The 23477-nt window shown below is 32.9% G+C and overlaps 1 protein-coding gene across 1 annotated transcript in view; it reads right to left on the bottom strand.

Moving 5' to 3' along the window:
• Positions 1 to 23477, bottom strand: part of CEP290 (centrosomal protein 290) — a 122641-nt gene that overhangs the window by 55071 nt on the left and 44093 nt on the right. Inside the window, 13 exon segments of the mRNA XM_031940152.1 lie at positions 4935 to 5069; positions 5308 to 5415; positions 5952 to 6116; positions 8559 to 8647; positions 8650 to 8742; positions 8745 to 8830; positions 8832 to 8927; positions 8929 to 9023; positions 10001 to 10112; positions 15696 to 15847; positions 20277 to 20482; positions 22278 to 22389; positions 22796 to 22969. Of these exon segments, the coding sequence (XP_031796012.1) occupies positions 4935 to 5069; positions 5308 to 5415; positions 5952 to 6116; positions 8559 to 8647; positions 8650 to 8742; positions 8745 to 8830; positions 8832 to 8927; positions 8929 to 9023; positions 10001 to 10112; positions 15696 to 15847; positions 20277 to 20482; positions 22278 to 22389; positions 22796 to 22969 (1623 nt within the window).

Here is a 23477-nt window from a genome sequence, read left to right as displayed (position 1 = left end):
AATTGAGTTTATCAATAACCAAATTAATAAAAATCATATGATTTATCTCAATAGGTGCAGAAAAAAACATTTAATAAAATCCAACACCCATTCCCATTAAAAACACTAGAGAGCATAGGAATAAATGGACTTTTCCTTAAAATAGTCAGTAGCATCTATTTAAAAGCATCAGCAAGTATCATTTGTAATGGGGATAAACTAGAAGTATTCCCAAGAAGAACAGGGGTGAAACAAGTTGCCCACTACCACCATTGCTATTCAATATTGTATTAGAAATGCTAGCCTTGGCAATAAGAGAAGAAAAAGAAATTAAATTGTAATGTTCTGGCTAGCTTTTTGGAGGTCCTCTGAATGGGCCTTGGTTTCAGCAGAATAATCATCACAAGAATAGTCAGGAATAAAGTCCAAAGTCTTTATTATCTCCTTCACAGTCTGTCTCCTTTACCTGGGACCAGGCTAGCTTTCTGGAGTACTTTCATATGGACCTTGGTCTCAGTGGAGAAATAAAGGACGACAGACCACCACGAGGGTCTCTATCTTGAAGTCTCTTTTTTATCCTCCTGACTCTGACCACTTAAATACTCTATTACAATTAAATTCATTCATCATACTGAATAAAAGCCAATCATTATATCACTAGGAAACCATTATTTGTTATAAGATTAAATCATTCATACTAAACTAGCAAACTATTAATAACCATGCCAAACTAGATAACTATTGTCTTATCAATTCCATTGAGCTGACACCTTATAAGAATCCTTGCCTCAAGAATATTTCTCCAGAGTTCTGGCCCATTACATTAAAGGAATTAGAGTAGATAATGAGGAAACCAAATTATCACTCGTTACAGATGATATGATGGTATACTTAGAGAACCCCAGACAATCAATTAAAAAGTTATTAGAAATAATCCACACCTTTAGTAAAGTTGCAGGATACAAAATAAACCCACATAAGTCATCAGCATTCTTATATATCACTAACAAAATCCAACAGTTACAGTTACAAAGAGAAATCCCATTTAAAGTAACTACTGATAGTATAGAATATTTAGGAATCTATCTACCAAGGGAAAATCAGAAACTATATGAGCAAAATAACAAAACACTTTCCACACAAATAAAGTCAGATCTAACCAATTGGAAAAATATTTAATATTCTTGGAATGGGCGAGCAAATATAATAAAGATGACAATACTACCTAAACTAATCTATTTAGTGCTATACCAACCAGACTCCCAAAAAATAATTTTAATGACCTAGAAAAAATAACAATAAAGTTCATGTGGGGGAAAAAAAAAGGTCAAGAATTTCAAGGGAATTAATGAAAAAAAATCAAATGAAAGTGGTACCAGATCTAAAATTGTATTATAAAGAAGTTGTTACCAAAACCATTTAGTATTTGCTAAAAAATAGACTAGTTGATCAGTGAAAAAAGTTAGGTTCAAAGGACAAAATAGTAAATAACGTTAATAGTCTAGTGTTTGACAAACTCAAAGACCCCAGCTTTTGGGATAAGAATTCACTGTTTGACAAAAACAGCTGGGAAAATTGGAAATCAGTATGGCAGAAACTAGGCATTGACCCACACTTAACACCGTACACCAAGATAAGGTCAAAATGGGTTCATGACCTAGGCATAAATAATGAGATTATGAATACCTTAGGAAGAACATAGGATAGTTTACCTCTCAGATTTGTGGAAAAGGAAGGAATTTATGACCAAAGAAGAACCAGAGATCATTATTTATCACAAAATAGAAAATTTTTATTATATCAAACTGAAAAGGTTTTGTACAACCAAAACTAATGCAGACAAAATTAATAGAGAAGCAATAAACTGGGAAAACATTTTTAGTCAAAGGTTCTGATAATGGCCTTGTTTCCAAAATATATAGAGAATTGACTCTAATTTATAGGAAATCAAGCCATTCTCCAATTGATAAATGGTCAATTTTATGACCATGATGAACAGACAATTCTCAGATGAAGAAATTGAAATTATTTCTAGCCATATGAAAAGATGCTCCAAATCATTATTAATTAGAGAAATGCAAATTAAGACAACTCTGAGATACCACTACACCACTATACCTACACTAGTCAGATTGGCTAGAATGACAGGGAAAGATAATGCAGAATGTTGGAGGAGATGTGAGAAAAATGGGACAATGATGCATTGTTGGTGGAATTGTGAATACATCCAGCCATTCTGGAGAGTGATTTGGAATGGCCAGAAACTGGAAAATGAGTGGATGCCCATCAATTGGAGAATGGCTGAATAAAATGTGGTATATGAATGTTATAGAATATTATTGTTTGGTAAGAAATGACCAACAGGATGATTTCAGAAAGGCCTGGAGAGACTTATATCAATTGATGATGAGTGAAATGAGCAGGACCAGGAGATCATTATATACTTCAACAACAATACTCTACGATGATCAATTCTGATGGACATGGTCCTCTTCAACAATGAGATGAAACAAATAATTTCCAATAGAGCAGTAATGAATTGAACCAGCTACACCCAGCAAAAGAACTCTGGAAAATGAGTAAGAACCACGACATAGAATTCCCAATCCCTCTATTTTTGTCCACCTGCATTTTTGATTTTCTTCACAGATTAACTGTACACTATTTCAAAGTCTGATTCTTCTTATGCAGCAAAATAACTGTATGGACAAGTATACATATATTGTATTTAACATATACTTTAACATATTTAACATGTATTGGTGTACCTGCCATCTGGGGGAGAGGGTGGGAAAGGGAAAAACTGAAACAAAAGGTTTTGCAACTGTCAATGCTAAAAAATTACCCATGTATATATCTTGTAAATAAAAAGCTATAATAAATATATATATAATAAAAAGTAATAATAAAATATATGAAAAGGTATTTTACCAAATTTTTTCCATGACACAAATAAAACTTTAATACCAAAACCAGGGAGAGAAAAAAATAGCTGAAGAAAATTGCAAGCAAATTTCCTTATTGAAATTTTTAAATAAAATGCTAGGAAGTAGACAAGAGAAATATATCACAAAAATCATACACTCTGAACAAATGGGATTTTTACCAGGAATACAGAGCTAGTACAACATTATTAAAACTATAATAAGCATCATTAACAATGATATCAATATCAATATCAAAAACATAAACAATCAATAACAAAAACAACAAAAATTATATTATTACCTCCACAGATATAGAAAAAGCTTTTGATTAAAAAAAAAAATCCATTCCTATTACAAACACTAAAAAAAAAACCCTAAGAATAAATGAAGGCTTTCAAGTAATATAAACCTAAAATCAAAAGTAAGCATTACTTGTAATGAAAATCAGTAGGAATTTATTGGAATGCAAATTTTCCAAAAACATAAGAAAATTAATGATGTTCATTATAATCACTATTATTTGGTATTTTACTGGAAATATGCTAGTTATAAACAAGACAAGATTTGATGATATTCTAAAAGAACCCTAGAGAATACACTAAAAAACTGAAACAATGAATTTTAAAGAAGTTAAAGACTTGTATACACAAGTCACCTCTAGTTATACTTACATGTCACAAAACTCAACAGAAAGAGATATAAAAAGAAATTCTTCTTAAAATAACCACAGACAATATAAAATACTTTAGGAATCTTACCTGACAAAAGAAACCTAAGGACTACATGAACACAATTGCAAAATAACTTATCACACAAAGACAGACTTGAACAACCGGAGAAATATCCATTGCTCATGAGTAGGTCAAGACACTAAATGAAAAGTCAATTCTGCATAAATATGCTTATTCAATGACATACAAAACTACCAAAAATTACTTTATAGAACCAAAAAAAAAATTAGAAGTTCAGTTGTAAAAACAAAAGATCAAGTATATCAAGGAATCAAGAGAATAAATGAAAGAATATGGCATAGAATTACTAGATTTCAAGCAATGTAGTGGTAATTATCAAAATAATCTAGTGTTGGCTGAGAAATAGTAGTAGTCAATTGAACAGATTACGTACACTAGACAGTAGTAAATGACCACAGTAAACTTATGTTTTATAAATCCAAAGATCCAAGAGTTGAGCAAAAGAACTCACCATTTGAAAAAAAATTGATGGGAAATTCGAAAAACATTTTTGACAGAAATTAGGCACACACCAACATCTTACATTACATAATAAAATACAGTTAAAATGGGTAAATCATTTAGATATAAAAGGTAATATCACAGATCAACTAGGAGAGCACGAAAATATCCATCTATGAGATCTATGATAAGGGAAGAGTTTACCACCAAATTAGAGATAGATAGGATCATGGGAAGTAAAACAGATAATTTTTATTATATGATACTAAAAGGTTTCTGCACAAACAAAAGCAATGCAGCCAAAATAAGAAGGAAAGCAAGCAACTTTAAAAATTGTTATGTTAAATTTTTCAGATAAAGCTTTTCTGGGGGGATCTCTTTGCTAAAAGCAAAAATTAAATCAATTTCTAAGTCCTTATTGACAAGTGACATTTTACAAAGTATACACAATAGGGAACAGATTCATGAGATTCACACAATAAAGTAACATAGAATGAAAATTTAGAAACAATACTCAATTAAATAGTGAAGTATCAGGTATTTGTAGACATTTACTTCATGCTTTTTAGCTGCCACGTTATAGGTCACTGATCATCAATATGCCCAAAGACCAAAAGCAAAAGAGATCAGGTAGAAAAATCCAAATAAATCAATTCTGTTTTTTTACTTAGTGATTCATATCAGTTATATTAGGGAAAGGATTTGAAAGCAGTGACAGGAATATGTTTTTAAATTACTTATAAGTAACAATTAATTCTAAGCTTCACCTTCATGAACATACATCAACATAGGAGTAACATATTAATATGTAATAATCACAAGGCAAATTAATTACCTCCTCCAATAATTTACAAGTTGCTTGTGTCTCCATGATTATTCGAACATTCTCCTTGATTTTTCTCAAAGCTATCTCAAGTTGATTTGGAAGAGGCAAACTAGAGTCTGGTATTGATCCTGTAGCCTCTTCAAACTGTTGGGAAATACAAATTTGCAAAAAACAGTTCTAACATAAAGAAAAATGCTCATTTTTCACAAGTGTATTATAAGCATAGTTTAAATGCTACCTCTCTTTTAAACATCAAAAGATAAAGCAAATAACAATTTTACCTGATTGGGGAAAAAAAAATTTCATCCACATACATTTTAGATTTTGCTATATACCAAGAAATTTGTGTTCTATTCATAATTCATTGTTAATCATTACATACCTTCCGAGCTGCATTCAAGATTTCATTTTGGTGACTATCAAACATATCTAGCTGGCGTTCTAACTCAACTTCTCTTTGATCCCAGGTCATCTGCTGTTCTTCATGAACCTGTGGAAAAACAATTTACTTCAATAACAAAGAGGAAATTGGAAGAAATTTGCAAATACGTAATTGGAATAGCTAATGAAATAGGTTGAGCAAAGGTGTAAACCATAATATTACCATTTCTGTCATGCTTTCTATCTTTACTATTATAAAAATCATTCATTTTTTAAATGATTTAAACAATAAGAACTGAATTTGTGCTGTATTACAATAACAATGGGAACTCCTTACAGTCAGGAGACTTATAGCATTCACATGGGTAGCAGATCAGATTTTTAAAGATCCTATAAGAAAAAAAACTGGGTCTCATATATTTACATCTAAATTTATGCACCTGTATACTTATTTTGTATTTAATTTATACTTTAATATATTTAACATCTACTGGTCATCCTACCATCTGGGGAGGGGGTAGGGGGAAGGAGGGGAAAAATTGGAACAAAAGGTTTGGCAATTGTCAATGCTATAAAATTACCCATGCATATAACTTGTAAATAAAAAGCTATTAAAAAAAGAAAAAATTTTAAAAAATTATGCACCTTGTTTTGTTGTACAATCTCTTCTTCTAGATTACTAATTGTATGTTCATATTCAGAAATTATATTTTTCAAATATTTTATTTCTTCTTTATCTTTCACTAATTCTCTGTTGAGTTTGAGTTCTTGAAGACGAAGTTCTTCTATTTTCATATGCCAATCAATTACCTAGACAAGACAAAAAATAAAGAAATGTGTATGTATGTTTATAAATGTGTATGTGTGTGTGGGTATACTATATGAGGCACACAAAGGAGTATAATAAACATAAATACTATTCATTTTAATTACTTCAATTGTGTTAGATCATATATCAAGCTTTCCATAATAAAGTTGTGCACTGCAAACTCCTTTATCTAGTGATATTTCAAAGTTTTCTAGTTAGAGGAAATAAAATAAATGTAACCATTATACTTTAGCTAGAATGAATTATCTACCCAACTGACACTCACTTAGATAAATTGTATGTTTCGCTGTTGGAAAGAGTGTCCCAAATCTGAATAAGCAATTCTCAATAATTAGACTTAGGTCCAAAACAGCAACAATAAAACTTCATTAATTCCTTTTAGTTAGAAGACTAGTTCAAATAATACAAACTACGAATTCTAAGGTATTTCTAAAGAAATATAAGTTTGCTAATTTCATATATATATATGTGTGTGTGTGTGTGTGTGTGTGTATACACATATATATAATTGATATATATAAACAAATTAAAGAAACCAGGCTTTTAATGTATGAAGAAAATTAATTTAAGACCTAGTACAAGGAATGATAAGGAAATTTTAAATTAGGACCAAAATTATTTATATATGAATGAGTCTAAAGTGCTAGTAGATGTTTGCTCTCTTGATCACATTTGCCATTTCCCCTTCATTCTTGTTTCCACAATTAACTTGAATAGAAAATCTTCAAAAAAGTGAAGCTCAGAGGTCACCTAGTACCTGAAAGCCTTACTGAAATCTACATCTCTATCTGTAGCACTGTCATTATCTACCAGTGTAGTTATCCACTTAAAAAAAAAAAAAAAACTAAATCCAGGAGTCAAGTACAATTGTGTCTTGGTTTATACCAAAAAACATCAAAAAGGAAAATTTCAGCCCAGCTCCCATCTAGAGGTACCCAGGTGGCATAGTGAATAGAATGTTGGCCTTAAAGATGGAAGGCCTGACTTTGATTTGGGCCTTGCACATATCACAGGATCAGATTTAGAAGAGGGTCATTACAATTCTCAGATGAAGAAATTGAAACTATTTCTAGTCATATGAAAAGATGCTCCAAGTCATTATTAATCAGAGAAATGCAAATTAAGACAACTCTAAGATACCTACACACCTGTCAGATTGGCTAAGACGACAGGAAAAATAATGATGATTGTTGGAGGGGATGCGGAAAACTGGGACATTGATGCATTGTTGGTGGAGTTGTGAACGGGTCCAACCATTTTGGAGAGCAGTTTGGAACTATGCTCAAAAAGTTATCAAACTGTGCATACCCTTTGATCCAGCAGTGTTACTACTGGGATTATATCCCAAAGAGATTATAAAGAAGGGAAAGGGACCTGTATGTGCACGTAATGTTTGTGGCAGCCCTTTTGTAGTGGCTAGAAACTGAAACTGAATGGATGTCCATCAGTTGGAGAATGGCTGAATAAATTGTGGTATATGAAAATTATGGAATATTACTGTTCTGTAAGAAATGACCAACAGGATGATTTCAGAAAGGCCTGAGAGACTTACACGAACTGATGCTGAGTGAAATGAGCAGGACCAGGAGATCATTATATACTTCAACAGCAATACTAGATGATGACCAGTTCTGATGGATCAGGCCATCCTCAGCAACGAGATCAACCAAATCATTTCTAATGGAGCAGTAATGAACTGAGCTTAGCTATGCCTAGAAAAATAACTCTGGGAGATGATAAAACCATTACATTAAATTCCTCAATCCCTATATTTATGCACACATGCATTTTTATTTCCTTCACAAGCTAATTGTACAATAATTCAGAGTCTGATTCTTTTTGTACAGCAAAATAATGTTTTGGTCATGTATACTTATTGTGTATCTAAGTTATATTTTAATATATTTAACATCTACTGGTCATCCTGCCATCTAGGGGAGGGGGTGGGGGTGGGGGTAAGAGGTGAAAAATTGGAACAAGAGGTTTGGCAATTGTTAATGCTGTAAAGTTACCCATGTATAAATCCTGTAAATAAAAGGCTATTAAATAAAAAAAAAAAAAAAAAAAAGAGGGTCATTAAAAGTTCTTGTATCCACACCCATTTTATAAATGAGGAAACCAAGCCCTGAGAGATGAGATGACCTGAATGTCAGAGGAAGGATCTGAATTTTGGTCTTTCAGCCCTCATATCCCAGGTGTGTGACACAGGCTCAGGAAGTTGGTGAGACTCTCCATACTCTAAGCAAGTCTGTAAGCCTGCAAGTAAGAGCTTGTTCATTTGGGAGTTCTCTATTCCCAGGAAAATATAGGCTAGGCTCCTCACCCTGTTCCACCTGTTCCTACATCCTCAAGCTTGAAAATGACTCATGGAAGCAGAATCTTACACAAATTCTACATGCGATTTTAACCTTAACATCTAAGACCAAGAACACCCCACCTTCTGGCTCCCTGGCATCCTTTAAGGTGCTTATTAGCTCCTCAAGGCCTTTCAACTTTAATTCCAGCTCCAGCTTTTGTTTTCCAGTGGGTTCTCCGCTTCCTCCTGACAAGTCCTGACCTCTTGCATGACTTGCAGTTTGTCATTCTGGAGCTGAATCATTGTTTTGAAAATTTCTCCTGCTGGGCCAAGGGCAAGGCCCCACTGAACTGTCGCCGCAAGGCCTGAATGTAAGCTAGCAGATGCTTGCTCTGTTTCTCCTTCCAGGCGGGCAAAGTACAGACTCTGCTCCTTCTCATCAAGCTTTTGCTCAAGACGCAATTTGTAGGTCTCCATCTTCTGCAGCTGGAAGTCACTGACTCAACTTGCTAATAGAAGTGGCTTCACTCATTTGCAATGCAACAATATGCTGATGCAACTTGGCAATGAGGGCTTTTTCATCTGACTGTGCCTAGTGACAAAAGAAATTAAGGAGGGTGAGAAAGAAAGGTGCTTCCTTTCCTAGCTCAACTTTGACCAGTTCCAAGAAGACTTCCTTGAAATGAACTGCTTTTCTTTGGAACTCTAAAAACTTATAAGCCCTCATCATACTGCATCAGCATTTTTACAGTTGCTACTAATACATGTTTCCACTTCCTTAAGAAAATGGTAAAATGTTCAAAGACAAGAACTGTGTCTTACTTATCTTCCTTGTCACATAGTTTGGTAACATAACATATCTGTCAGTTAACAAATTTTCACTCAAAGAGGCTATTTTCATATAAAAGTGGTATTTATGAATATGTTATAATGCAATTCAAATTCAAGTATAGCACGTACTATAATAACCTACAAAGACCATTCTATCTTCTAAGTTTGAATCAACCAATGAAAGAATTCTCAATCAGAACACTTTGATTCTAGTCCTGGCTTCATTAAGCAGCCATTTCATTTGGGGATACCAAATTAATTATTTTCAATACTTATACTACTAGCCCCTATTTTATGGGAATGATGTGATTCTAATAAAAAATAGAGTAGAGCATATAAAGATATTTACGGCTTTTGGTTTTGTTTTTTAAAGAAAAGCCAAATGTGAAAACAAACAAACAAACAAAAAAAAAAAACAATCAGAACTATAGCTTACCTTAAGGTATTTATGTACTTTTGTTCAGTATTATCTATCTCATAATCAGCTCATGGGCCTATGCTAGATCCATACAAACACACACCTATTTTTTCCCAACTCTCTTTTGCTCTCCCCCCCTTTTCTATTCCACAGAGAGGTTCAGTTGCAGGATATTCTAACCAGTTTTTACCAGACTTCCACCAAAGGTGAATAGCCTTGAAGTTTCTAAATCATTATAAGTGATTTATGAACTCTGTCCAACTAGATTTTTAAAAATTAGTAAATTCATACCTCTTGTGAAGAATTGGTGCTATTCTCACCTGGTAGTCTAACACTTGCATTCTCAGAGATTCTACTTCCTTTTCTCTGGACTGTTGATGTGAATTCAGAGCTTCAACTTGAGTTTTGGCAATATCAGCAATCTCCTTCAGTCTAGTAAGTCATACAATCATATAGTAACACCATTTAGGCACATAATTTTCTAAATGCAAAATTAGGATTTGTTTCTGAAAATTAATCATAATGTTGCGTTTCCATTCTTTAAGACTGGTTTGTAGGTTTTCTATTTAACATAAACAGACTTATAGCTGATATGCAATGGTTTGAATACAAGACACATTATAATATTAGGACAATTATCAACAGGATGGCAGATTAGATGCTTTCCCCAATCCCCACTAGACAGGTACAGCGACTAGACTTGGGATTTCATTTGTATAGGAAAGTCTTGGATGGGGAAATTCTTCTAACAGTATAGGTCAGGACCTTCTCTGCAACTCTGTTTAGAGAGTTACCTGAAAACTGTGTAAGAGTAGGACTTCTCCAGGGTCATAAATACAGTACATATCAAGAGGCTGAACCTAAATACTGGTCTTTCTGGGCCTGGGCCTGGGCCTGGGCCTGGGCCCATTTAAGAATCTCCTTCTGTTGTAAAAACAGTTCAAAAACCAGTTCAAGTCATCCTCTGCTTGCTCTTCACAACACTTCAAGAATAATGGCATTTGGGCTTCTGTCTAAAGGGTCCTTATTTAAGGACTCCAAAAGCTGCAGCAGACTGAGTTCAGAATATAGTTTCCACTGCTCTCCAACCCTGTAAAAAGTCACATACCCTAATAATGCCAGCCTTGAAGAGGAAGGCAAGTCAACAGAAGCACTGAGACAAGGTGCTGCTATAAGTAGCTCTACCAAGCCTAAAGGAAAGGGGACTGGAACCCAGCTGCAGTCAGCCCTATCTCTCCACAGGTTATAGAAAGGAAGTCCTAACCCCAAGGAGGCTGACATGTGCCAGTGGGGAGAAAGCTGAAGAAGTATGGCAGTAGAGCCCCAAGGTCAAGCATGCAAGTGAGTGACAGAATATAAGAATGAAACATAAAAAGGGAAAAAAAATAAAAATGTGGAACACAAATTGACAAATGAACAGAAAAGAGCCAACAACTAGAGATTAAAACTTTCCTGACAATTATATAACAAAGGAAAATGAACTAATTTCTTATGAAACATTTTTTTGTAATTACTACAAAAGAATAGACAACAAGAAATTTCAGAATTGTTCAAAAATAATTATTCAACAAATGAAATCCATAACAAATTATGAATATATGTGCATATATATGTATACATATCTGAATTTACATTTCTAAATGAAAAAATTTTAAAAATTTATTAGCAGACTGGGGGAAAAATTAAATCATGATGGTGAGTTTTTTCAAAAAGGCCAAAGAATGATGAAAATAATTGGAATCTAAAAATATTCAAGTGGCTGAAAATATGGAAAAAGAGGGAGGGGAAAGGTAATGTTTATGTCTATCATAGCCAAAGCCAATGACATCTAAGGCAATGACATCTGTGTAAAAACTGTAGTCAATTTACAGATTAGAGATTTCTCAGAAGAACTCAAGAAATCAAAAATATCTGAATGTCATGGAAACATTTTATAAAAAAAACTATCTAACATTTGAAAATATAGACAACAAAGAAACACAGGAATCTATATCTATAGATGACCTCAAGTAAAGAAATCTGTATATATCTACCTCAGAGACATGGAATAATTAAATTAACTACTTCAATGACAAATTCTATAAGCAAGTAGGATAACACCTTCTTATACATAGGAAATTAAATTTGAATAACACAAGATTTGGCTCCATCCATTAGAAAGAATAAAAGGGAAAAGCAAAAGTAGTCAAGTTACACCCTGAATGATGTATCTTGTAAATGAGCCCAATCACAAAATTTTTAAAAAGGACATCAACCAAAGAGAGCCCTTTGAACAATTCCTGTAAAAGAAAACTAAAAAAAAAAAAAACAAAACAAAAAAACAAAAACACAAGCAGAACATTCCACATTTGGGCAAACAGCCCAAACCACAGAAGCACAAGAAAGTTTAGATAAGTACAATTACCAAGGAAAGAACAGGTTCTTACAGAACCCCTTGTTAAAAATATCACAGCAATTTATTAAAAAATCATTTACTATGATCAAGTTGAATTTATATTAAGGATGAAAAGATGGCTTACTATGAAACACATGAAGTAAATAATTACATTTTGTTAAAAATAAAATCAAGGAGATAATTATGAAAAGTTAAGTCTCATTCAAAATAACTACACAATGCATAAAATATCAAACAAGAATAATTTAAATTAATGAAATTTAAATAAGGGAAGAGAAGATTACAGGGCAGAGCCCTGCCAATATGACAATGACAATTCTATTAAAGTGAATTTATAGACCAAATAGTCCATTCTTTGACCAAGATCACAAAATATTGGGAAGATTCCTGTTTAACAAGAAATAAAACTAGAAAGCAACTTGGCAGCATATACATTTAAAATAGTATTTTGCAATATACAGAATGAAAAACTCCAAAGATATATAACCTAAACATAAAGAGACATCATAAAAAGGAAAATAAAAATGTTTGGAAATTATTTAAAAAAAAAAAAAAAAAAAGAAAGAAATCAGGTGTTCATATGGTCATAGGCAGAGTTGTAAAGGACTTTAATGATCACCGAGTCTAACCACCTTTTTTACAGTTGAAGAAACTGAGCTGAGGCCCACAGGTTATAATTGGCTTTCCCAGGTCATCAAATAACTGGTTATTTCTGAAATATGAACCCAAGTCTTACTGATTCAACATTCATCATTCTATCTACTACATGATCCTATCTGAATGAAATGAAGTGAGTTCTCTCAAGACAGTTGTGAAAATAGAATAAGGCTTCATCTACCCCAGAGTTGGAGTGGGTAGTCTTTAGGCATTGAGTCAAGGACATAACTTTCCTGCTATTCTCCCATGACATCATTTTCTTCCTACCTCGATCAAATATGGGCAGTTATATACCTATTGGCCAAAATTCAATTTCCTGGGTAGTTCTCGCATTTAGATCCTGAGCCAATGAGGAGGAGGGTCAGTGGTGGAAGGGATATTTGTATTAGGGACTATTTGAAGTGATAAACCTATCCCAAAAAGTGCTTCCTCCTTTTGATTGCATACTTGACTGGAAGGACACCTGCTTCTCGTGAGAATGTATAATAAACTTTTGTTTTGCACCTAGAGATACCTCCAGCTTTTTTTTATTAAATGGTTTATTAAATTTTATTAAACTCACCATTCTGAACCACACATGCCCAATAAAAAACGGAAAGCATAAAATTTTAAATACATAAAATATAAAATTTTTTGTACAAACATTATTAATTTTTGCACAAACAACAGTTAGATTAAGAAGAAAAGCCAAATGTGATTCTTGGCAGAGGGAATTCTCTGAATCAACTATTTATGATAGAAGCGCAAAACATTTAGAAAATTGACACAATTATAGGAAATTTAAGAGCTATTTCCTAATAAATAAGCATAAATGGATGGATAGAACATTCAAAAAATAAGGTAAAAATAATCAATTATCATGAAAAATACTACAAATCAGGTAAACATAAATTGAAAGAACTCTCAAATTTTATTTTTATACTCTTCAAGTTGTCAAAGATAATAAAGTGTCAAAACTGGAGGGGTTGTGAGATGACAGTAACATTAATGTATTAGTGGCAGTGTTACAAATCAATCCAATTCTGGAAAACAGTATGGAATTATGCAATTAAATACTAAGCTTTTAACACTTAACTAAGACATCCCACAATTAGACATAATTGAAATTACCTTCCATTTATTTTTTTTAATTTTTTTTCAAAGCCAGAGATACATAGTGAGTACCCATCAGTTAGATTATAGCTAAACAAATATGGTAGCAAATGTTTGTTGTAGCAAACAACAGGTTAAATGTAAGCAATTCAGAGAAAAATGAGAAGAATGAAATTAAGTGATACAAAGGATATGTTATGAGCCAGAGCTTGAAACAAGGTGTTAACTCAATGGAATTGATAGAAGCAATGCTTATGTAATTGATTCACACATTAGAGCTCACACCTTTAAGAGAGTTTGCACATTAGCTCACACATTAGAGTTCACAAGTCAGGAGATTCACAAGTTTACACCTCCCACACTCCCGATTTCTCAGAGGAGGAGTCAACTTTTAGGTTCACACCTTTAAGAAATCATATATAAGAAGCTCTTAGAGTTTCACTCAAGAGACTTGAAGAGATTGAGAAGTGAGAAGTCAGTGGAGGAGACTGAGAAGCCAGGAGTTGGAGTTGAACTAGAAGCAGAAGCTGGAAGAGCTAAAAGACAAGCTGTAAGAGCTCTTGGAACCAAGCAGAAAAGCCTCTAAGAAAGCTAACAGGGCCCAAGGAAAGAGACAAGACTTGGAATGAGAAAATAAACGTTGAGATTTTAACAGCTAGCTGCATTTGGAAAAAGAAGAACACTACAAGGATATTCCCAGTGCCTACAAAAATATAAATTAAGACATGAATAAAAGGCACTTGAAAGTCGATTAATTGCAAACAACCATATTGGTTTCAGAGAATAGAGAATGAAACATACATTGCCTCTCTTGGAAGAATGGTGGCTTTGTCATTTAGATTGGCTGTTTGTTTTGTTTTTTAATTATGAAGGTTAAGATTCAATACGAGAAAATTTGAGAAATGATTGTAATATTTGAAAAATACAAAAGGCAATAAGTAAAACAATTTGAAAATCACTTATCACTATGTCAATTTGAAACATTTTTACAATGCTATATAATTCTACAATACTATATATACAATTACAAATTGAAGTAAATTAAGATATATAATAGTACTGCAAAGACTCTAAAGAAGTAATATTTTCATTAGGACACCAAAGGCTCCAGATGATTTGTGGCTGTTGGATATAATATATTTATCTAGGGTATCTCCAAATAGTTATGTATTTTTTACTATTCTTTAAAAGGAGACAATGCCTACCACACCTCATTTTCTCAACAATTTCACAGAATAGCTACAAGATTCAGTATTGGCCCTCTCTTCCTTTTATATTCTTTAATGCATTTTGAAAAACTTTAAGACATGATTAGATAAGATGTAAAACGACTATTAAAAATGTATCTGTATGTATATTTTCAGGGTTGAGAGGGATGTAGGAGCTACATCTTTTCTATCGCTTTTTAAAAGTGCCAGAGTTTAGGGTCAAAGTTTTAAAATTATCCTCAGTGAAAAATTAATTGCAGTAGGAACTGAAAGATGGAATTTTTCACTGTTCCTAAAAAATGTCCTTTAGAAATTTAAGTACTGAACAGTCTATTTAAGAATATTTAATGAAAATTTTATACCCTATATGCAAAAGTCTATCTGATGCATTAAGGTTTCTATAACAATTTTCTGAAGATATAAAGTTTTTCATTATATTCGTATACTTAAATGTAAAAATCAAGAAGATTAACAAGTGTGAGTATTTATAAAAATGTAAAATAACTGGAACTTACAAAATGAGTCCGAAGCAATAGTAGACTTTTATGTTCCAAAGTCACTTAATGCTTTTTTCATTCAAAAAAATTATTGGATTATATTTATCACACTTTCACAAATAAAAACCAAGACATGTAGGTGATGATGAAGATTTAAAGTACTTACTTGGACACCTCCACCTTCAATTCCATTTCACTCTTTTCTAACTCCAGGATCCGCTTCCTATCAGCATCACTTACTTGCTTACTCACACTCTCAGCTAGTTCATCTCTTAACGTTTGTTCCAATTGTTGGGCAGCCAAGTTGATTTTAGTAAGCTAAATAAATAAATAAATAAATAAGGACAACTAAAACGTTGCTCTTGGAATATTTATGCATCTTTCCCCTTTTTCCTCCTTATTAAATTTAATCACATTCAGATGTCCAGTATTAAAATGTTTTTGAAACATTTCAATGATCTTTACAGAGCACATATCTCAACTACCTTGCACTTCTTTGTGAAATAGCCAACCATGAATGGGGCACCCTCTCCTTTAATTCTTTCTTATGGTTCTTCTAGGTGTGCCAGCAAAAGGCTCAGAAAGGAATAAATGAAGTTCATTTTCTAAGTGTATGTACAATTATAACACACATCTAACTATTTTGCTGGATATCTTTTAGGGCTAACAATGGCTGTTGACAATTGAAACATACACACATTCATTCTTATCTCTCTTTAATGTGTGTGTGTGTGGGTGTGTGTGTGGGTGTTTCTCTCTATATCTGTCTCACTGTCTCTTTGGATTTGTCTCTGTCTCTCTCTTTTTCTCTAAATAAACATGAACTACCTAAAGACATCAATTTTGCTTCTAGTTCTTTTGCATAAATATTAAAAGAAGTCAATGACAAAAACACTCTCCTTCCCCTCATATACCATAGGACCTGAGAGCCAGAATAGAAAAAAGCTTCAAGAGGCCATATAAATCCCAATCTCCTGAGATTACAAATAAATAACTTGAAGCAAAGGAAAAGTGAATGATGTGGCTCAAGTCTCCCAGACAGTGACCAGTGCAGATGGAATCTATCAATTCTAATTCCAAAACCAGTCTTTTTACTCAAGTGTGCCAGGTTTCTTCCTCAAATATTATAACAACACTTTTTCCAAAGGAAGAAGAACTAGAAGCAAAGTAAGATTCCTATAAACAGAAGGTCTGTTAAAGAAATTATAGTGCATGCCGATGATGGAAAAATATTACTACACTCTAAGTAATGATGAATATGATGAATAAAGAAAAGCACAGAAGAACTGAACTTATATGAATTTATAAAAATAAAATAAAAGGAACCAGAAAAACAGCATTCAAAGCAGTGAAATAGTGAACTAGAAACAAGAATAATAATAAAACAAAAGTAATACAATGCTACAAAATAACAATAACCAACATTGGTCTCAAAAAAAGGAGAAATATGGAAAAAATACTTCCCTCCCTCTTATGCAGAAATGACCTTGGCTGCTCTTCAATAGTGGCTGTGCCAGGATCTTTTCTTTTTTTTTAAATATTGGATAAAATGTGGAAAACTTCATGAGTAGGTGCATTTCTGAGACTTGTATATATGTTTCATATGCAGAGATATATAAATGCACATACCTTATCTAATTGTATCTAACTCTTTCCAAGTTAGGCCAAAAAAACCTGATCTGAGATAAAAATTTTAAAAAGTAAACTACTTATATGTTTTTGAAAGTAGATTTAAAGTACTATCACAGAATTTTATTATCTTTCTGAAAAGTAAACGACATAGAAATAGTAGAAAAAATGTCAGTTTTTCATATCTTGTTCCAATGTTGTTCCAACTGAATTATTAATATTTGTTTGTAGCACTAGAAATGCAAAAGGGGGAAAAAAGACTTTGTATTCTAGAATATTCATTTTTTCTGAAGAAGATATAAATAGATAACCACAGTGAAGTCTTTATTAATATCAAATCTAAATATCAAAATGGAACACAGAAAGATGAGTAGATAGCAATATCTGCTTTGGGGGGGATAAATATTTGGCTTTTTTTCATAGCATTTTATTTTTCCAAATACATGCAAAGATAGTTTTCAACATTCACTGTTGTATTTTTTTTTTCTTTAAAATATAAGATCGTTCTCTCTGGGAGAGAGGGTTTCTGGGTGAGGTTTTCTGGAGGCAGCTTTAGTTTCAGTTACAAGTAAATAATCGCATAAATCGTAGCCAGCTGATAAAAGTTCAGATCATTTATTGTGTCCCTCAATATAGCCCGGTTAGCTCAGAGGCCTATCTCTCTGCTTGGTTCCAAGAGCTCTTGCAGCATTGTCCTTGGGTTCTACCTCTGCTTTCTTCAGCTTCCAGCCAGCACCAAGGTGGAAAATGCAATGAATCTCTCTTGCCTCAAAGAGAGAGCTTGTGGGCTTCCTCCCAGAGTGCTCCTCTCCAACCCCAGTCAATGTTCCGGAATAAGTCTATCCAAGCTCTAAGAGCTTTCTCTCTATATATGATCTCCAAAAGGTTTAACTCCTCCTCTGAAAGACAGCGATTATGGGCTATCTCCCAGAGTAATCTCTAACCCTAAGAACTTCAAGGGAGGTGTGAATTCCGATATCTTTTCTAAACCCTGAAATCTCCCAAACACGTGAACTCCAATGAGTACTTAAATATTTCTTGCTTCTATGAGCTCGCTAAAGGTGTGAACACAAGCATCGTTTCTGTCAGTTGTACTTAGTACCTTGTTTCAAGTTCTGGCCCAAAATATCTCCTTCTAAGATCAAATCAATCATATTGAACCATGCTAAATTAGATAATTATTGTCTCTATCAACTCTAATGGCTTAACAGTTTGTAAAGATTCCAACAATTCACCTTTGCAAAACCACCTCATATTCCAAATTTTTCTCCCTCTTCCTCTCCACCTCTACCTAAGGCAGCAAGCAATCAATATAGGTTAACTATGTGCAATATATGCAGTTGGCTTTAAAAATATTCATTATCATGGATGCCCATCAATTGGAGAATGGTTGGATAAATTGTGGTATATGAATGTTATGGAATATTATTGTTCTGCAAGAAATGACCAGCAGGATGAATACAGAGAGACTTGGAGAGAATTACATGAACTGATTCTAAGTGAAATGAGCAGAACCAAGAGATCATTATGTACGTCAACAATGATACTGTATGAAGATGTAATCTGATGGAAGTGGATTTCTTTGACAAAGAAACCTAATTCAGTTTCAATTGATCAATGATGGACAGAAGCAGCTACACCCAAAGAAAAAAACACTGGGAAATGAATGTAAACTGTTTGCATTTTTGTTTTTCTTCTCGGGTTATTTTCACCTACTGAATCCAATTCTCCCTGTGCAACAAGAAAACTGTTTGGATCTGCACACATACATTGACATTGTATCTAGGATATACGACGACATATTCAACATATATAGGACTGCTTGCCATCTAGGGGAGGGGGTGGAGGGTGGGAGGGAAAAATTGGAACAGAAGTGAGTGCAAGGGATAATGTTGTAAAAAAATTACCCTGGTATGGGTTCTGTCAATAAAAAGTTACTATAATAAAAACATATATATATATATTCATTATCAAGTTGTGTGTTGCTTGTTTGGTTTTTTTTCAGTTTTATGCCTGAAATTCTCACTGGCTTGAAAAAAGTAAATAACGCCCATTATTCCATTAGGCAAATAGTAAGAATGGTTTAGGAGACAAAGTAGGAACCAAAAATGACACAAGTAAAGTAGGGTGGGAGAGAGGAATAACATCTAATAATTCTGATTTGTGTACCTGATCAACCTTCATATATAGTTGAGTTCTCAGATTTATAAGTTTTTATGTATCTTTTATACATCTAAATATGCAAATATTTAAATGGCAAACAAATAGAAGAGCTAGCTGCTTAACAGCATTTAAATTATGCACTTTTATTTTAAAACATTTAAAAAATTAAGTAATTTCCAAAACTAATTTAAAATGTCATTCAATTTCAATATGTATTACTACATATAATTTGGAGCAAATCTTAGGGAAAAAAGGTCAAGTTCCCATAAAAGAAATTTCAATATTGTTGGATATTTTTGAGGGAGACTGCATTTTAACTCAATCCTAATAACACAATAGAAATAATGATTAAGCTGTGCACATAATAAACAAATTTTTTCTATACTAAGTGCCTGGACCTATTAACCTCACATTTTATGAAGCTAGATCCAAACAGCCCTCATTAGATTCTTGATTGAATAGTTGAAAGGAACGAGTACCATTCTTGATGGTTGTTTCACAGACTGAAACTGATAGATAAGCGAGATAGACATGTTGTGAAAATTAATTTTTTAAAAATTCATCACTTACAAAAATGTGGTTAAAAGTTGAACGAAAAAAAGTCATATTTATCAGCACGGATTTTTAAAAACACTCATTCTAAGCACATAGCATCATGACTAAAAATAATGTGTTATTACTTACTACCTTTCTGTGTATCTACTTTAACCACAGGTCTTTGACTAGTGACACAACTACAAAGATATATATATGCTACAGCTACAATGTTATTTTGGGATTACTCATTAATTTCAGATTTCAAACATCTTCATTACCTAATAATAACAGTATTACATTAAACTGCTATTTCTAAGAAAATCTAAAGACCGGATTAATCATATAATTGATTACTTGATTACGTAAAGAGCTAGGCTTACAATCTCAACTCTAAAAGATAAAAATAAGAATATCTAACCTCAGAAAACTTGGTTTCCAATTCAAAATTACGTTCTTCCACTTGCTTTAATGAAGCCTGTAAGTGTTCATACATTTTTTGAGAGTGTTCTGCACGTTGCCTTTCATTCAGTTCCTTCATTTCCAACATTGTAATCTTTTTAGAAATGGAAACAATTTCACTGTTTGTTATAGCTTTTTGAGTTTCATGCAGGACCGAATCACTTCCTATGATGAAAAATTATTTAGTCAAACTAAATAAGTTGTTTTAAAATTAAGACAAAATGCGAAAGATCTGAATATGAAACAAGTAAGACAAGATAAATATGGTGAACAATATGAAGTCCATATTGGTCGCAGGCAATTTCTTTAATTTTAAGATCGTATTTACTAAAGTTTCAATCTCTAAAATATTTTGCCAATGTCATAGAATCAATTCAATACTTTATATTAAAAAATCTATAATATTTCATCATGAATTTTATTCCTCAGTTATGAAGCTAATTTTTTAAATGAGGTGACATAGTTTTCTATGTTCATAAGCAGGAGTATGTTAAGTGTTAGCCTGAACAGGATCTCAAGAACTGACTTAAATTTTGACAATATTTTATTGGAGTTCTTTCTTCTGGTATAGGTTGTAGTTCTACCATGTCTTCTCATCTTGAATGAATCTTGTCCAGATCCTATTGTAAATCTTTATACAAGGTGCTCCTTGCCCCACAATGCCCTCATCATTGTGTGTGTATTTTCCCAGAGCACATGCCCACTGACTGGAGAATAGGTAAACAAACAGTAGCACATTATTGTAATGGAATATTTCTACTCTGTAAGGCACAACAAAACAACGCTGTACAGTGGATACCAGCTGGTCAATGAGTCAGAAATAGTCATATTCAATGCTCTTTCTGACACAGTCTAATTGTGTGACTTGGAAGCTTTTTAGTGCTTTAAAAGACTTTAAGTCTGAGAGGGATAGAAAAAGGGCCAGTAGCCATAGGCAGAGGGACTTTCTTCAATAGGTGCTCTCCATGACACAAATGAAATCACAAATCTAGACCAAAAATGGAGATGATCAATGTCTAGAATTCAGAGAAGCTTGAGAAAACAGAAAATGCTGCATAGGAAAGTAAGCAGAACCAGGAAAATTATCACCATTATGATGACAATGATGTAAATAAAGGAAAGGAAAAAGAATAAAGTTGAACGTTCCATAATTCACTCACTGATTTTGGCCCTGAATATGAGTAGGGAAAATGAATGCTCTCCTTGATATGCCATGTTTGTTAATGGCCCCAGTGTTTAATTTGCTAATGATCCATGAAGCTGCATGAAGGCAGAACCAAAACCATACCTGTAATAAGAGAACTTATAACTGGCTTAGTGGGCCAAAGACAAAAATATTAGCTAACATAATTAATTACCCAAGGTAATTTGTGGAGAAAGAGGGCATCACCAACTCAGCAACCAGGAAAGGCTCACAGATAGGAGGAGATTCTTAGGTCAATACTCTTGCCAGAGACACCAGAATGCTAGGTCTTAGCTACTAACAATAACATTGTGACTGCCAATGATTTTTTAAAAATACTGTGAATGACAGAAAGAAATCTGAAAAATAAACTCAGAAAGAATGTATACAGCAAGTTCGTGACCAATATAGGTACCTAATGCTTGTTATTTGTATGTAACTAGGACTTTTTCACAATCCTAACAAACAACTTGTGTTGGGCTAATAACTACAAAAAATTAGAAAATGTCAGGCAGATATTTCATTATAAATTTTCCAAAACATAGTTTTAAAAAATCATCCTGCTGAGGACTTCCTTACCATCAAGATTAATATAGTCCATTTGTTTTAAAAGACACCACCACATCCTGCATAATCTAAGCAATTAGACTGTCAATACAGATAATTACTATTTCACTTGTGTAAGAAAACTTTGTTTTAAACTGACATTCCAAAAGATGATTAAACAACATAATTAAACAACATTGTATCACATTCATTCCATGAGCAAAGACTTACCTAATTTCGTGGCTTGTTCCCATGCTTGTTCCATAGTATGAAATTTTTCCTTGGTGATCTCCAATTCCTTACTTATGACATCTATCTGTTCTTTCAGGGATTTATTTTCACACTAAGTAAAAGAGAAATACCTTTGAATATTTAAAAGTATAATTCAGACCAATAGTATGATTGTTTCAATATAATTGTCATTTATTGCAAATATTAGTTTAAGTGTCCTCTCCTTCACACAACTTTCTCTTGCCTTCTCAGCAGGGCATGCTCATTCTCTTTAAATTCCTATACCTACTTATCTGAGCCCCTCTTATGGCCCTGATCATATACTGTTTCATGTTGTGGTTATTTGCCTATTTGCCTTTCTCCTCTACTTGCTGAACTTGATAAGCTTGGAATTGCTAATTTCCCTTACTAATTCCCTTGAGAACAGGGGAATAAAATTCCAGAGATTTCCAAGAATAGAAAATACTTACAGAAAGGTCATTGTAATTATCAAAAATCAAGAACTATATCCATCTCACCTCCAACAACAGCAAACTGCTCATTCGCTGGACAAGCATATTATCTTTTTGCAGCATGTCCCTATACTTTGCAGTCAGTTCATTGTATTGCTTATTGGCCAATTCAAGTTCTGAGAGAGGAACACAATTATCTAGAAGTTTTTGGAGAGCTGCAATTCTGAAAGTGGTTGTTTCCTATGTAAATAAGAGTAACAATGTTATATTTCAAGATTGTTCCTTTTAGAGATAAACATGGTTTTCACTTTAAAAGAACTAACATTATGCAGTGATAAATCAAAGTTGATTAGAATGATTTTCAAAATATATAAGAAAATTCTTATTTAACTGAACTTCTTTTATAAAAACAATTCTCTGGCAAAGCACATTTTACTATTTTCAAAAATATTTCTTATTGCAATAAACTGTCAGATTAAATTATTTTGAGAAAAAGGATATCAATTAAAATCAATAAATGCCTTCGTCAGAAATTTTACAGAAACAAAAAAGTCAAGTTGTTTTATAACAGCTGAACACACACAAGTGAAGCTACCTACATACACAGCTCTGTATAGTCCTGGGAATCCACAACTATAGTCCATCTCTCCATCTTGTTTAAGCTAAGCATTGAATATAGGCCAATTTTATACCATAAGCAAAGTTATCTTCTCAACCCAAAAGTAAATTCTTTTTTGGTACTACATTT

The sequence above is a fragment of the Sarcophilus harrisii genome, chromosome 5 (assembly GCF_902635505.1).
Source record: "Sarcophilus harrisii chromosome 5, mSarHar1.11, whole genome shotgun sequence".
NCBI classification, from domain to species: domain Eukaryota; kingdom Metazoa; phylum Chordata; class Mammalia; order Dasyuromorphia; family Dasyuridae; genus Sarcophilus; species Sarcophilus harrisii.
This window is presented reverse-complemented; position numbering and strand designations above follow the sequence as displayed.